At 43.4% G+C, this 16,388-nt stretch overlaps 1 protein-coding gene across 1 annotated transcript in view; it reads right to left on the reverse strand.

The window, feature by feature from the left end:
• The window catches only part of LOC136114579 (transitional endoplasmic reticulum ATPase-like), a 28,584-nt gene extending 12,824 nt beyond the window's left edge, over positions 1-15,760 (reverse strand). Inside the window, exons 1-7 of the mRNA XM_065859951.2 lie at positions 15,589-15,760; positions 10,277-10,388; positions 9,363-9,535; positions 7,756-7,898; positions 6,656-6,786; positions 1,302-1,433; positions 797-899 (exon numbers count right to left, since the gene is read on the reverse strand). Of these exons, the coding sequence (XP_065716023.1) occupies positions 797-899; positions 1,302-1,433; positions 6,656-6,786; positions 7,756-7,898; positions 9,363-9,535; positions 10,277-10,388; positions 15,589-15,605 (811 nt within the window). The 5' untranslated portion in view covers positions 15,606-15,760. The remainder of the gene's footprint in view (positions 1-796; positions 900-1,301; positions 1,434-6,655; positions 6,787-7,755; positions 7,899-9,362; positions 9,536-10,276; positions 10,389-15,588) is intronic.
• Positions 15,761-16,388: the final 628 nt, after the last annotated feature.

A 16,388-nucleotide genomic window follows, 5' to 3' on the forward strand; every position in this document is an offset into this window, starting at 1 on the left:
CTTACATCTGATATCTTGAGATACAAAGTAAGTCACTTCCATACCACTGCTCACTGCTATTCTGTGCAATACACTCCTTTACTTTCACCTTCATGGGTCTAAGTGATTGAAATCAGAAAAGCAGCACTCCTTAAGTACAAATGTTCAGCTACTCCAGCACTGACTGTAAAGGGGGACAGAAAAACAGTGAGGAAAAAAAAATCAGAATCTGGTCCTTACTGGGCATAAACCAGTGTCCCTCTCAACCACTAAAGGTGAAAAGTGATCAATACGAGATTCTGTCACTTGTAGCTAAGTCCCAAGGTACTCATATGTTTTAAGATTGTTCCTCCCAATTAACATTATATGAAACAGAACAGGTCTTATGCTTTACTTAAGTGAAAAAAGAAATCCACAGCAGACCAGCTTATTTTCTGAATGGAACATGTTGGCAGCAACAGAAACAAGTGTCCTGCACCTGAACACATCAAATAATCTCACCACTCCCAGCTCTGCCCTCACCAACATAAATGAACACACAGCCATACAGACACCAAGCCCCTGCATTGCAAAGTTGTCTTTCCAACCAGCCTGCTAAAAATAAATAAATAAATAAATAAATAAAAGGGGGAAGTGCCACTACAGACACTTCCACATAAATGGCTTTTAAGTGTCCTCAGAAGCACATTTCAAAGAGGTAAGGAAGGATGTCAGGGAGACAATGTGGGTCTGTAAGCCATATTAATACCATTTATTATCATGAGATGGATGAATTAGCACACAGCAGATCTAGGGCCAAATCAGCCACACAACTTACCATTGATCAGGAAGAAGAAAGCCCCTGTTTCATTGGCCACTGCTCGGGCAATTAGTGTTTTACCAGTGCCAGGAGGACCATACAGCAGGATCCCACGTGGAGGCTGAGGACAAAGGCAAGGGACTTAGGTGGTGAGCTAACATCTGAATGCCCAAGTAGCTTCACAGTGAAGCTGTAAGCATTTGATAAATCCAGTCTGAAATTGTGATGCAAACTCATGCAACAGCTGCCATCCCAACATTGCTATCAACACCCTTACTACTTTGCAGGACACACAAACAAAAACCTTCCCAGTAACTGACAGCGCATCCCTCTGCTTTGCAAGTTGCCAGCACTTTCATCTGTGTCCAAAACATGTAAGGAAATACTTTCCTAACACCAGCATTAAAAATAAAAAAAATTTAAAAATTATTTATTCCCTTCCCAATACCTCATCAACTTCCAACATCAAGAGTCATCTGCAAGGACAAGCCTGCTCATCCACTCAGTGCACATGGGGACTTACCTTCACTCCTATGGCCTTGAAGAGCGCAGGGTGTCGGAGGGGAAGTTCCACCATCTCTTTGATCTGAGCCAGCTGCTTCCGGCAGCCACCAATGTCATCATAGCCCACTTCATTCAGTGACTCTTCTTCATCCTACCCGGAAGGAAATACATTAAACATTTGAGTGAAAACAATAGTCCAACAATCCCTCCCAGTCTACAAAATTCAGGAATCCAGGTTTTTACTCCTTGCTGTCTTGAGATTCTCACTTTCAAGAATTCCTGGTGTCTTCTACAATTGTTTCTTAGTTCTCTCTTCCCAGACATGCAAAAGGGAAATGCCTGCATGTACCTAGGCCTCACTGAAGCCCATCCTCTTCAATGACAGCCTCTGCTGCCAGGACTCCTACAGACTCTAGTGCAAAACAAGTTGTGTGACCCTCTGATGTGGTTAACAAAGATAACAATAGACAATGAAGCCCAGCATAAAACATACTTATTCCTTAAACTGTAAGTGATATTTCTAACTACTTGACATACCCTAGCTACCATACAGTTCTCTGATATAGTCTTTTCCTTTGGGATTGAAACAAATTAAAAGAGAATGTGAAGATCCAGATGTGCAGATAAGACCAACTGTAATCAACTCTTTCAGTATAGCTCTACAGCATCCATTCATTTGGTTGTCCAAATCTCTACTAGCCTGAGATATCTGTAACATTAAGCTATACTAAAAAAAAAAAAAAAAAACCCAAAAAAAACCAAAATAGCACAGCCTGGAATCTCAGAGGGGCTCAGTCCAAGCCCCACAAACAGGAACTACTACTTCCATCAGGTTGCTCAGGGTCTGGCTCTGTCAAGTGATGAAGATCTCCAGGTCTAGAGATTGCTGCCCTTTCTGAGCCTTGCTCCAGGGTTTGGGGAAGCCTTTTTCCTATTGGGAAATTCCCTTGATCCAGCTTGTGCCTTTAACTCTAGTCCTGTCCCTAGGCGCAGCTCTCAGAAGAGAGAGGTTGTAAGGTAAGGTCCTCGGACTATTACCCACTATTGGTTCTTCATGTTGCCAGTGAAGAGGTAGTAAAGAGAAGCCTGAAGGCAATCAAAAGGGATTTCAGAGCCTTGGGATGGTTGGTCGAAGGATCAGGAGCTCAGGTAGTATTTTCTTCAATCCTTTCAGTAGCAGGGAAGAATACAGAATGGAACAGGCAGGCCCAGCAAATCAACACATGGCTCCAAGGCTGGTGTAATCAGCAGAAATTTGGGGTTTTCAACCATGGAATGGTCTGTTCTTTGCCAGGTCTGCTGACATCCAATGGGATGTATCTCTCTCAGAAGAGGAAAAGGGTTTTTGCTCAGGAGCTAGCAGGGCTGACTGACAGAGCTTTAAATTACCTTGGAAGGGGGAAGGGGATGGTACCAGGCTAGTAAGTGATGAGCAATGGGACAACATGCCAAAGCTCGAAGATCTGCATGCTAGTGAGATTCTTCAGACTGCGCTATGATGTGAAAAGCACAATGAACCACACTTAAAGTGCTTCTACACTAATGCGCGCAGCATGAGAAAAATCAAGAGGAGCTACAAGCCTTGGCACAGTCCTAGAGATATGACATCACTGGCATAAGTGAAACCTGGTGGGATGAATCCTGTGACTGGTGTGCCATGATGGATGGCTACAAGCTATTCAGAAAGGATAGGCAGGGTAGGAGAGGTGGGGAGGTGGCATTGTATGTAGCGGAGGGGCTGGAATGCATGGAGCTGGCAGTTGTCGATGGCAAAGTTGAGAGCCTCTGGGTAAGGATTAAGGGACAGACAAATAAGCCAGACATCATACTGGGAGTCTACTATAAGCCACCCAGCTAGGATGACAACACTGATGAGTTATTCTTTAAGGAACTAAGCGAAACCTCCGAGTCATCTGCCCTTGTCCTTATGGGGGATTTCAACTTGCCAGATGTCAACTGGGAATATCACACAGCTGGCACTAACAGGTCCAGAAGATTCCTAAAGCATCTGGACGATAACAGGTACTAAGGGAACCGACCAGGAAAGGTGCCTTCCTTGATTTGCTGCTCACTAACAGAGAGGGTCTTGTGGGACGAATAGCAACTGGTGGCTGCCTTGCTCACAGTCAGGTTCAAAATCTATGCTAAGAGGATGAAAACTGCCAGCAAGACCTCAACTCTGGACATAAGGAAAACAGACTTCAGTTTGCTCAGAGAACTACTTAGCAAGATTCCCTGGGAAGAAGCTTTTGAAGGTACTGGGGTCTATCAGTGTTGGTCGCTTAAGTACCACTTACTAAAAGCACAGGAGCAGGCAATTCCAAAACATCGGAAGTCAAGCAGGCGAGGCAAAATGCTGGCTTGGCTAAGCAGGGATCTTCTTCTAGAACTATGGTAAAAAAATAAAGTACATGGACAGTGGAAGCAAGGTCAGGCAAGACAGGAGGACTACAGAGATGCTGCTCGCCACTGTAGGGAGGAAATGCGTACAGCCAAAGCTAAATTAGAGTTGAAGCTGGCCAGTACCGCGAGAGACAATAAAAATGGCTTTTTAAAATATGTTAATAGCAAAAGACAAGCCAGAAATAACATTGGCCCATTACTTGATGACCATGGTCACCTTATAAACAGGGACATAGAAAAAGCCAAGATGTTTAATGCTTTCTTTGCCTCGGTCTTCAACACCAATGATGGGCTCTGGGGTGGGATTTGCAACTCCAGCTGGATCCCTAGAAGTTGATGGGGTCTGATGGGATTCATCTAAGGGTACTTAAAGAGCTGTCTGATGTCATAGCAAGATCTCTCTCTGTGACTTTTCAACACTCCTGAGAATCTGGAGGTCCCAGTTGACCAGAAGCTGGCAAGCATTGTCCCAATCTTCAAGAAGGGCAACAGGGACGACCCTGGCAACTACATGCTTGTCAGCCTCACTTCTTTTCCTGACAAAATCACGGAGAAGACTCTTCTAGGAGTCATTGAAAAAAAAAAACCACAACTGAATGGCAATGCAGTCATTGGTCCCAGCCAGCACAGGTTCATGAGGGGAAAGTCTTGCTTGATCAACACAAATTTCTTTCTACAAGGTCACCCACCTAGTTGACAAAGGGAAGCCTATCAACATGATCTTTTCTGATTTCAGTAAAGCCTTTGATACTGTCTTTTACAGTATCCTCCTGGACAAGATGTCCAGCATACAGCTGGATAAACACACAATACAGTGCACAAGCAATTGGCTGACGGGCCGGGCTCAAAGGGTTCTAGTAAATGGGGTTATGTCAGGCTGACAACGAGTCACTAGCAGGGTTCTGCAGGGATCTATCTTAGGGCCAGCACTCTTCAATGTCTTCATAAATGACTTAGTATTCCCTCAAGTCCTGTGTCTAAGTAAGTTCGCCAATGACACAAAATTAGGAGGAGCTGTTGACACTCTTGAGGGCAGAGAGGTCATGCAGAGGGATCAGGATAAATTGGAGAACCGGGCAATCACCAATTGCATGAAGTTCAACAAGGGCAAGTGCCAGACTTTGCACCTGGGACACAGCAACCCTGGCTATACATACAGTTTGAGGAACAAGATGCTGGAAAGTAGCTCTGTGGAGAGGGATCTGAGGGTTCTGGTCAATGGCAAGCTGAACATGAGCCAATAGTGTGCCCTGGCAGCCAAGAGGGCCAACCAGTCCTAGGGTGCATCAAGCACAGCATTGCCAGCCACATGAGGGGGGTGACTGTCCCTCTCTGCTCTGCACTGGTGTGGCCTCACCTACAGTACTGTGTACAGTTCTGGTCTCCACAATATAAAAAGGATATAAAGCTACTGGAGAGTGTCCAGAGGAGGGCCATGAAGTTGGTGAAGGGTTTGGAGTGGAAGCTGTAAGAGGAGCAGCTAAAGTCACTTGGTTTCACAGAATCACAGAACGTTAGGGATTATTCAGCCTGAAGGAGATTAAGAGGAGACCTCATAGTGGCCTACAGCTTCCTCACAAGGGGAGGAGGAAGGGTAAGTGCCAATCTTTTCTCTCTGGTGACCAATGACAGAACCTGAGGGAATGGCAGGAAGATGTGCTGGGGAGATTTAGGTTGAACATTAGGAAAAGTTTCTTCACCCAGAGGGTGGTGGAGCACTAGAACAGGCTCCTCAGGGAGGTAGTCACAGCCCCAAGCCTGACAGAATTCAAGAAGCAATTGGACAATGCCCTCAGACACACAGTGTGAATTTTGGGGTTGTCCTGTGCAGGGACAGGAGTTGGACTCGATCCTTGTGGGTCTCTTCCAACTCAGGACATTCTATGATTCTAAGAGCCTGGATATCCACCCCTTCCCATCAGGTAGTTGCCAGTAAGCCTGCCTCTTTGCCTTCCCTTCTCCATGCTCCATCATCCCACTCTCCCAGCTACTCCTCATTCATTCTGACCTCCAGCTCCTTATCAGTTTGGCAGCCTTGGCTGAACTTCCTCTTATCTGTCTCTGCCATGTCCTGAAAAGCCCAAACTGGAATCATCAAGTGCCCACCCAGACATAGTCTTGAGTGTCAAACAGAGGTGAATTTTTGCAGAAGACCGCTAACTACAAATCAGCACTCACCCTGATTTGCAAGTAGTAAAAAGGCATTTACTTTATGAAGTATACCACCAGTTTCTCTCATTTTTCTGAGATTTCCTACTCTGTAACAGTAAGGTGGGCCAAGACCTGATAGACAATCCACTCAGGCTGCCTCAAGCTTGGGACACTCAAGGCTAGATACCTTAAGGGACTGAGGGAAAAAACAACCAAAACAAAACAAACACCACCAAAAAAACCCCACCACACACACACACAAAAAAAAAAAACCACAACCATTCAAAAAAAAACAAAACAAAACAAAACCACACAAAAAGCCAAACCCCCAAAACAAAAAACAAACAAACAAACATAACAACAAAACAAAACACACCACACCACAAAAACACCAACTATTTAGAGTTTTCAAATTTCTCACTGAAAAAGCACTAATTCCTTTCTTTTCATATAGCATGAAATTTCACAACATTTTAAGCCCTCCCTGCTATGGATCAAGGGAACTTTAGAATTAAAAGATGCATCTATGTCCAGCATGAGATATCTGGAAGCAGATACAAAACCAGCTGCTGCCAAAGTATGCCATTTTATCAGCAAACCTAAGCACTGATGCTATCTCAGCATCTGAGGAAGGATACACATTTCTCTGACTACCTTCAGCAGCAGCTCATCTTCTGAAACCAGAGGTTTTAATGATTACATTCAATACACAAAACACTAAAACAGAAACTGCAAACACTGCTGCTCTCAAGGACTGTCACCAAAACAGATTTCAGATAGAGTAGATTCAGTAGAACTGCATGGCAGGATTCTGTTCACCTCTCGTTTGATGGGCTCTCCTTCACAATGGATCACTGTGTCCGGAGCCACTATACAGTAAGGACTTGGATCTGTCTCCACCACTTTGAACTCCACCGCACGCATCCCTCCACGCACCAAGAAGATGTCACCTGCAAAAGCCCACATTTCGGTAGCCTGCTGCAAGAGATGTCTGATAGATGTTAACCCTTGTCCTACCAGCAGCCCCAGAAGACAAGGAAGTAAGTTACATAGGCATACACCGCTCTGCATTTTAAACTCAAGAGCTGCATGTACTGTGACAACTTGAGCACTATTTAGATCTGTAGCAGTTAAAGTTCTCAAATTTCATCCAGAAAAACAGCAAACAATGGAAAAGAATATTCTCTCTAAATACAAAACACAAAGAAAGAGAAATCACATTTCTCTTCCATTCAGTTATAATTTAACATTCCTAAAACAGGCAAAAAGCCCCAACTTAATAAAAATTCATTTTCAAGTTATAACTAGTTGTTACTAGTTATAAGTGGTTGCCTCCAGAAGCAGAATAACATATAATACTGCACTATGACTCCTGGCTAAACTGGGCTACAGAAGTTGGATAACTTCAACTTGTGTTTATACTGTATTAGGACCTATTTGTTTCAGCAGAAGTGCTACTAGCACAACTCTAAAAGTATATTCATTTTTATGTACTCTTCCAGTTATTAATTAAATTACTTTGAAAAAGTGAATTTAGTCAGGGTGCCAGCTAGTATATTCAACCAACTGATTAATATGCAGGCAACTCCCCAATCCCATTAAGTGGTAGCAACTCAGGAAAAAAAAAAAAAAAAAAAAAAAAATCATTAAACTGAGTTCTACCTGAGCCTTTTCTGATGCTCTCCCATACCATGTAGCAAAAAAAGGCAGGAGAACTATTATCAAGCTACTATGTCAGCCAGCAACAGATATCTTTTCTTCTGAAGATTAGGAAAAAAAAGATCAGCACCAGCAAAATCTCAAGATGTCAGTCTAATACTTCATGGAGATCTGTGCAAGCTTCTAGAAATTTTCTTTATTTGGTCTCAGGACTACCTCACACTCACTGCCGTCAGGACTTCAATAATAGGTGCTATTACCTTTCCTGATGGGTCTGTATGCTTCCAGGAAGTAGGGCTTGAGATAAACCTCAAACAGATTCCCTGTGATCCCTTCTACTGTGTCATCAATTGGCAGCACATGGATACGTTTGCCGTATTTCACATCTGGGCAAGGCTGGATGCTGCAAAAGAAGAAAACTCCAGCTAGCCATACTATCTTGGACTTACACCCAAGTCTGGAAATGTCAGTAATGTCTCTTCCCAGGCCAGTACAAATGCCAGAAAGGACACTCCAAAGCCCTGGTGAGGCTTCCCACCTGCATAAGAATGATGACAAAGCAAAAATCATACTCAGAGAGCTTTCCTTCACTCCTCTCAGCCCTATCCAAAACTGATGAGGAGTTTCATACTTTCTTCCTACTCCCTGCTCCTCTGTAGCCCACCCTTGCCATTCCGAAGGGATATTCACAAGTTAGTAATGCAGCCTAAAACCCGTGAAAGTCATGAGCTAACTTTTTTTCCAACCAGGAGCTACTGCTGAACCAACTGTAAGGGAAAGGGAGTTAGGAGAAACTTTGTTTCTTCCTCTCTCTCTCATAACATACTTCAGAGAATAGAGCTCCTGTTGCTGACAACCCTGATTCTGAGCAAAGGCTCTCACAATACCAACTGGGGTAGCCAGGTGTCTGACAATCCCTCTTTGTGGAGACTGACATTTAGGTTAAAGTCTGAAGGCCCCTTCCCCCTTTTAAAATAAACATTTCAGCTATTATTTTTACAGTGTAGGCCAACAGTCTACTGTAGCGACACCTCAGAGTATCAAGCTGTGGCAGAGAGGCAGAAAGCTCAAACTGGCTTTGTCAGCTAAGAAAAGCCTACATGGAACTGCAGCTGAGCATGCAACTTTTCATATGCAACTTTGTTCAAGACTCTTAATAGATTCTACCATATGCTTTAAAGAGAGGATATAGCAGAAGGGTAAAGGAAAAGACAGACTCCCCCAGAAGGAAAACAGTTGACAGACTACAAGCAGGAAGCTTTCCTGTTAAAGCATTCCTAATTTTAAAATTATAACAAAAATTGCAATATAAACAACCATGGAGGATTTTTAATCTTGCTATTTGACTGCTTCATGGTTTTGTCACTCATTTCTATCAAGTTTTAACTTCTGTTTGTCATAGGGCTTCTCAGTGTTTGAGCTAACCATACTATGAGGTCAATTACAATGTTGCTTACTGCTTTCCACAGTTAACTTTGTAGACATTAAAATTTAGATGGGAAAAGCTTGTGAATTCATCTGACAATGTAAATTTGTGAAGAAGACTGTGACAACAGTGGGGTAATTGAACTACTTAATTTAATGAGAGGACCTGGGTTCATTAAGGTCCTGAAGAGACTTCAAGAATTGTTAGCATCATTTTTTAGTATTAATCCGAATATGCATACAGTCAGAAACACATGCAAAAGTTAACAGAGATCCCTGATGTAAGACACACGCTTAAAAACATTTCTGTTATCTCCTCTGGAAGACATAAGAATACTTCCAGTAGACCCTGTCTCTGCTACAGACTGAATCAATTCAGAGCCAGTGAACAAATTATTTAGGCAACCCAGGGATATGCAACAGTGAGCAAACTAGTCCTGACCTGATCACGTCACCCAGGCGCACTCTCAAGTTGTTGCGAACAACCCTATTCATGCGGATCTTCTCATCTGAGCAGGTATCATCTGACAGAACGATGCAGACTGCTTCTCTTCTCTTCTTTCCCTTTAGCAGAACAGTGTCTCCTCTGAACAGTTGCAATTCGTCCATTTTTGCCTGTAAAGAATAAAGAACAAGCTTTCGACAAAACAAGAATTCAAGCGTTTGAATGAGTTACTTGACTTTGAAGAATTACATCTTGGAAGCAATATACTAGATCTACAAAGACAGAGGGTCCCACTATACCAGTCAAAAGCTAATCCTGAGGACAGACTAAGGGCACAAGCTCAAATGAAACCTAAAAGTTGAGAATCAAAATATATTTTATCATGGAAGAGTGTTAGAAAACAAGACAACCCACCTCTCTCACTTGTAACTGCTGCAGCTTCTGACACAAATACTTAGATTCATGTTGCAAAGTTACATTTCAAGTTAGACAGCAATAGCTTGCATATTACCAGATCAAATGCTTTGCTTTTATAGATCATAGAATAGTTTGGGTTGGGACCTTCCAAGGTCATCTAGTCCAGCCCCCCTGCAACGAGCAGGGACATCTTCAACAGATCAGGTTGCTCAAAGCCCCATCTAGCCTGGCCTTCAATGTTTCCAGGAATGGGGCATCTACCACCTCTCTCCAGGCAACCCAAGCCAGTGTTTCACTACCCTCAATGTAAAAAATTTCTCTCTCATTTCTAGCCTGAATCTCCTCTCTTTTAGTTTAAAACCATCACCCCTTGTCCTATCATAACAGGGCCTGCTAAAAAGCCTGTCCCCATCTTTCTTACAGGCCCCTTTTAAGTACTGAAAAGTTGCAATAATGTCTCCGTGGAGCTTTCTCTTCTCCAGGCTGACACGCACCTGGGAGAGTGACACAACACTGTTGTCTTCATTGATGGCTTCATCAACAATTAACCGATTGGGCCTGTTCTTCTGCTTCAGAATAGCAGTGGATAAGTCATCCGCTTTAGAACTGGCAAAGAAAACAGAAGTTAGAGTCCAAGTGATATTGCTCCCCCCTTTCCAGCTACCCCCCTGTTTTGTTCTACATTTTCTACAGGTTTCTTTGTTGTCTTGTCTTTTAGAAACTATACTTGTTAGACAAAGAAGAATATTATTCCTAGGCATCAGTTTCAGCTCAAAGTAGAATGCTTTCTGTCACTAAATATAACTACTTTACTAGTCTCAAATTGAAATAGCTATGAAGCTATCTATAAAAAGAAGTGATCAGTGAGATGTTGCTGACTGTAAGATGTTTTGCCTAAAATAATTAGTCAGACTCATCTGAAATCACATGTAACCACTACCATCGAAACAGAAGTTCAAGTCTATTTGGTGCTGAATCCCAGATGAATACGGGAATTAAAGGACAATGCTGCAGCTCCCTCATCAGGAAGAGTTGTAAGAGTTTAGCCTGTCGAGGCCTATTAGTTAAACCCAGCAAGCCAGTAGAAAGATTCAAGTGCTCATGAAAAATGTGTTATTTCATGGGTTTGTTTTGTTTTTGTCTGTGTGCAGTTTTGTTTTGGTTTGGTTTGCTTGTGGGTTTTGGGGTGGTTTTTTTTATATATAATACCTTCACAGAAGTCACTGCAGCTCTGGTCCACTATGCTACAAGAAACATGACACAGAGTTCATTTGCCTTGACAAAATGGAGCATGTCAAACAGCAAGGAAATGGAAGAAAGGCAGATTAAGTTATTTCCTTCAAAATCTAATACAGCAAATAATTCACTTCATGAAAAAAATATTACATTGAACTACTGGATTCCTGAGGAGTTCTTGGAAGTTGCACATTGGCCACCCACAGCAGCAGACTGTTGTAACTTTCCTTGGTAGGTGTCTGACTACTCTCTCAAAGTAGTCCAGATATACCAGTGACTAAGGTCAAAACAGAACACTTTGCACGGTTTGGTCTGATTCTCACCAAAAAGAAAAAAATAAACTCCTCCTTTATCTTAAGCAAGTGGCAAGCACCAGCAAAGGGTAGGAAGCTCTGTGGACAATGGTGTTGTTGTACACTTTGGCTTAATTTTGCTGTTTTAGGGACAAAATAACAAGAAGAAATCAAACTTTGAGTGGAAGTGGCAGAGCCAGCAGCTACACAGCATTAACACATACCATAGCAGCAGTGCATCACTTAGCATGGTCACTGCATTTTTATAAGTACATCACAGAGAGGTGACATACCTACAATGCGATATTACCCAAGATCTCCCCACTCCTCAAGACAGAGGTTTTTCCAAAACAGACTATATGATATTGGCTCCTTTCTCCAACACATAAAAGGGGGAACAACACCAAGCAAGCCTGTGAGGGCAGACAACATGTTTCCAAAAGGTTTTCAAGCTTCGCATAAGCCCTGGTAGCATAGTAAACATGTTGGAAATGAGAGTTGACATTATTTTAAGTGAACAAAAGGAGGAGTTGTAAAACATGTCTTTCCAGGACTGCTAGCACTAGGAAAAATCACCTTTTTCTTCTCTTCATTAAAGAGTGCAAGAGGCAAGAAATTTACATTCATCCCTTTCAATAACCATGTGAGATATTACAGATCCATTCTCTAAAACCAAAAAGACACAAGAAAGGTTGCTGGATATATCCAGGAAGGAGCTCATGAATTCCATCTTCAACCTAAAACAACCTAAAAGGTCTGGAATTTCCAGGAAAACTGAGAGCGTGATAAGAAAACTGAAACAAATACACTGTCAGGCCAGACAGGATCTTGTGGTTAAAACAGTGGATAAAGCAACAACTTACTTGTAAGGACCTTGCCTCAGCATTAGTTCCTGGACACTAGAAATTAATTTAGCAGGTAGATTTTAAAACTTAAGCTAAGGGACATCAGAAAGAAATTATTTAGTCCATTCAAAGCGTGAATGTAGTAAATCATATCCCTCTGCATGAGATGGGGATCCAAAGGCCTTTTGATAAGAAACTCCTCCCAGACTTTGGCTATATAAACTGTTACTAAAACCAAGTGGCTGTCCCTCAGGATTCCTGTGCAGCCTAAAAAATGGCTTGGAATAAGGGATAAAAATAAGTGGAAACTTTTGAACCAAAACTTTCAATAAACCAAAAGCTGTATAAATCTGGAAAAAAGTTCAGATACCTTCTGACACATGGCAGTGCTGAATAGTACAGCAAGAGGTCCACTTAGTTCTGCTGAATGTGAGAAAAAAAGTTTTAGTACTGAAGAACTGAATCCACAGTTTCCTAAGAAGTGAGAGCTGGATCAATGTTGTCAGTACATTATTGAATTTAAAGCAATTGAAAAGTTTGGAGGCATTAAAAATGGAATAAAAGTCTCCAAGAAACAGCATGCAGATATCTAAATGCATGGGGTCAGCTTCAGTTATCTGACCTGACAGTTCTGCAAACAAATAAACAAAGGTGTTAAATTACATGACAACTATACAGGAGAGTGATGTTATTCCTCCTACAAACAAGTGTAAGGACTTTGACAGACAAGCACTACCCATCTTCCAGTATCAATTTTGAATATTATTATCACCATTTGCCTTCATCACATCTCTCCTGGGGGTTCCTCATCCTGTAACTGAGACAATGGAGCAAAATATGTCTGTGCACTCCAATCACACTCAGACAATCCCTGACATCTATGCATCAGGAAAGGAGAGCCTGAACTGAAAATACTAAGCAGGAAAGCCTAAGACATGATTTGGGGTTCTCTCCTGCCAACTTTCCTACATGTGCTGGTAAAATTCAGTGAAGGGCAGGACAGACAGCTAACTTAGGTAATTTTTAAAGCTCCTCAGTGAGTTTCTCTGTCAGAGAGAGTCTGGTGCAAATATAACTAGTCCTACATTTATACAGTCCTAAAATTACATTCAACCCATTAAAGGCAACTGCGAGGCTGATGTGGCCCCGGGTGAAAAGGAGTTTGACACCCTGATCTAAATCATCTCCCCCACTCACCCCTTTTGTCAGCTCCCTCACATACTTTCCCTCTCCTTTCTTTCACTAACTCAACAAAGAGAGAAACTGAACACAAAACGTAGCTTTAGAGTCATTTTGGAATTAAAAAGGAAATTCAAAGCCTGCATCAAAAGCCTGTCACTAGACAGAGGCCAGAAAGGACATAATGGCACAGTTGGTGGCCAAACTTGCATATAAAGCACAAGACGTCAATAAAATTGAAGCAAATATGTACTAGCCCTAAAGACCAACAATAACGGGTTCCCAGTTTCCATCCTTAGCCCCCTTTTCTCTCTCAGTAAAGCAGTCCGACAGCCCCATTTGACACAGGGAAGAGGTGGGGAGGGATGTTTTATAACTTACATCACTTCATTGTTTCTCTCTGTGTCAGAGCTCTCCTTGTTCAGCACATGATAATGCTCAGAAGCTATGCATTGTGGTGAACAGTATGAAGAGAGCAGAAAGTAATTACTGATTACTGATTCTTCCAGATCAATCTCCAAAACTCCACATAAAGTAGGGAACTAAGTTGTTCCTGCAAGTCTGTGCTAAATATACAATGAAAAGTCACAAACTCAAAGTGATTCAAGCTTCAGTAACAAAAGTGAAAACAATCATGTCTTCTGTATGCTGGTGTGCCTTTTTATCAATACCCTCGTGAAACTTACTTCCTAGTCAGCGGTTTCTTACTGCCCTGAACAACCATATTACAGAGTGAACTACTTTCCCCAGGTAAGTATTAAAAAAGTAAAAAACCAAACACCAAAAAACACACCAAACACCAAAATCCAAAAAAAAAAAAAAAAAAAAAAACAACACCCAAAAAAACCACCAAAACAAACAAAAATATTTTAAAAAAACAACCTAAAAAAAACCAAAAATCCATAAAACATTTTATCCATTAAAGCAAATGAGTAAAATATCTAATGATTGCAACCACTTACTGGAACAGTACATAACAACAAAGCAGTGAGTTCATCATACCCATGCTCAAGATGCCAAGTTCTCAAATACTGTTTCAAACAGGTATCCACACGAGAATGAGAATCTCTTCATAAACCCCACACTATTAGGTCTTTCAATACTACTCTCTGTGCTAAAGCTCAATTCAGCAAGATAGCTGCCAACAGCATTGACCCAAAAACTGCAGCTAAAAAGTAACTCTTTTCCGGTTACAGAATAACTTCTGTTGATTCCTATGTGGTAAGAACAATTTCACAAAAAAAAAAACATTTATTTTTGAGGACACTGTTCACCTTGCTCAGATTCAAAAATATGCCTTTGAGACCATCACTTCCATCACAAGCTCTACCACAGAGACTAAATTCTTGGCACACCTTGCTGGAACTGATTTAGTAGGACCAAGTGTGTCTAAATTGCAAGAGTTACAAAAGAAAAGGAGAAGATGAACCACAGACACTAAATGGACTGAAAGCACCTGTGGAGAGTCACTTAAAGTATTCTTGGATTTGGGAAGTTATCTTTATGTTCTGTTTTTACTCCTCTCAAGGGGCAATGAAGTGGCTTGTGCAAGTGGACTGGAAGCTGAGAGACCACTATTTTTTATATATATATATATAATATATATTGAGGGGCACAAAAGATGACCCTCAGCCTAGAACTGAAAACAGATTAAGACAAGACACTGGGGATGAAAATATAGCCGATTGCCTCAGCTACCACAGAGACCAGGACGGCACAACACATCTGCCTCTGCTAATGCCGAGTCACTTCTAGTCCTGACCCGAAGGCCGCTGCGGGCCTGCGGGGTGGAGACTAGGACATAACTCTCCCCCCGCCTGTCCCGCCGCTTTCCCCGGCATTCCAGGGCCTGGAAAACAAGGCCGTCCCTGGCTGAGGCCTAGCCCAGGTGGGACAGCCCTAGTCGGGGACACGGCCAGGGCCTAGCGGGAGGCCCGGCCTGACCAGGCCATACTCCTCCATGACTCGACATTTCCCAGAGAGACCCGGCGGGGGAGGAGAGAGAGGCAGTAGCGCGCGGGGCCCCCCTACGGGTCCGCGCCTAGCCGGGCGCGCGGGAGGAACGGCCCATCCCCCTCCCACCTCCTCAGAGCCTGCGTAACACAGCGGGATTTGATGCTGGATCGGGTCTGCCGTCGGGCCCAACCCAAGCAGCGCCGCGCCGCACGGAAGCGAGGTAAGGAGAGGTAGGCCGAGCCGGGCCCAGGATCACGGGCCTAGGTCGCGGCCTGCCAGTGGGCACCCCACACTTACTCGGATCCTGAAGCCATAGCGCTGGGGGATAAAGGTGCGAGGAGATGTGGCCTGCGGCGGCTCCTCAGGGCGGACAACGATAGATCTCGAGGAGGCTCGTAACAGCAGCAGCGACAAGATGAAGCGCTTCGCGCTGACTGAACCTCAGAGCCGACTCATCGGAAAAGGAAGTTCTGCCCCGCGCTGCCTCACCTGCCTAGCAACAGCGTGCGTTGACCAATCGGAAATTCCGCCCGGCCAGAGCCTCAGCCAATCGGAGAGGCGGAAGCGAGGGGACGAGGAAAAAAAGAACGCGCGCTCTCCCTCCTCCGCCCCGCTCCTCTCCTCTCCCTTTCCAATCGTCACTAGCCAAGCGCAATATCCATCAGCCAATCGCAGCCCCTCTCCTGCCATGGCTGTTCTACAAGACAACACGGGTCGGGTAGCTGATACCAAAAATCCACTAATTGGAAAATCTAGGCGCAAAGTACTACCACGATGGTCATCTGAGCTAGTTTCGTCTCGCAATTGGCTAACGCCCAAGGAAAAGAAAACGCGTAGGGAGGGTTGAAGCCAATCGAAAGGGGTGAAAGGCGGGTGCTCGGGGAACACCCTCAGTAAGCTGAGCGTGCCAGGGTTCAGACGACAAGATTGTTTGAGTGGGTTAGGGCAACTGAACGGGTTTGTCCCTGTCGGGGGTGGTCCTGGGGCGGTGTTGCTGAGGTTTTGGGGTGACGCGCTCCAGAGGCTTCATTCCCTCGCGGGTGAGAAGGTCTGTGTAGTGGTCTGATCCTTTCTCTCCACCCAAAGGTACTCGTGGG

The sequence above is a fragment of the Patagioenas fasciata genome, chromosome W (genome assembly GCF_037038585.1).
Source record: "Patagioenas fasciata isolate bPatFas1 chromosome W, bPatFas1.hap1, whole genome shotgun sequence".
In the NCBI taxonomy this organism is placed as follows: Eukaryota; Metazoa; Chordata; class Aves; order Columbiformes; family Columbidae; genus Patagioenas; species Patagioenas fasciata.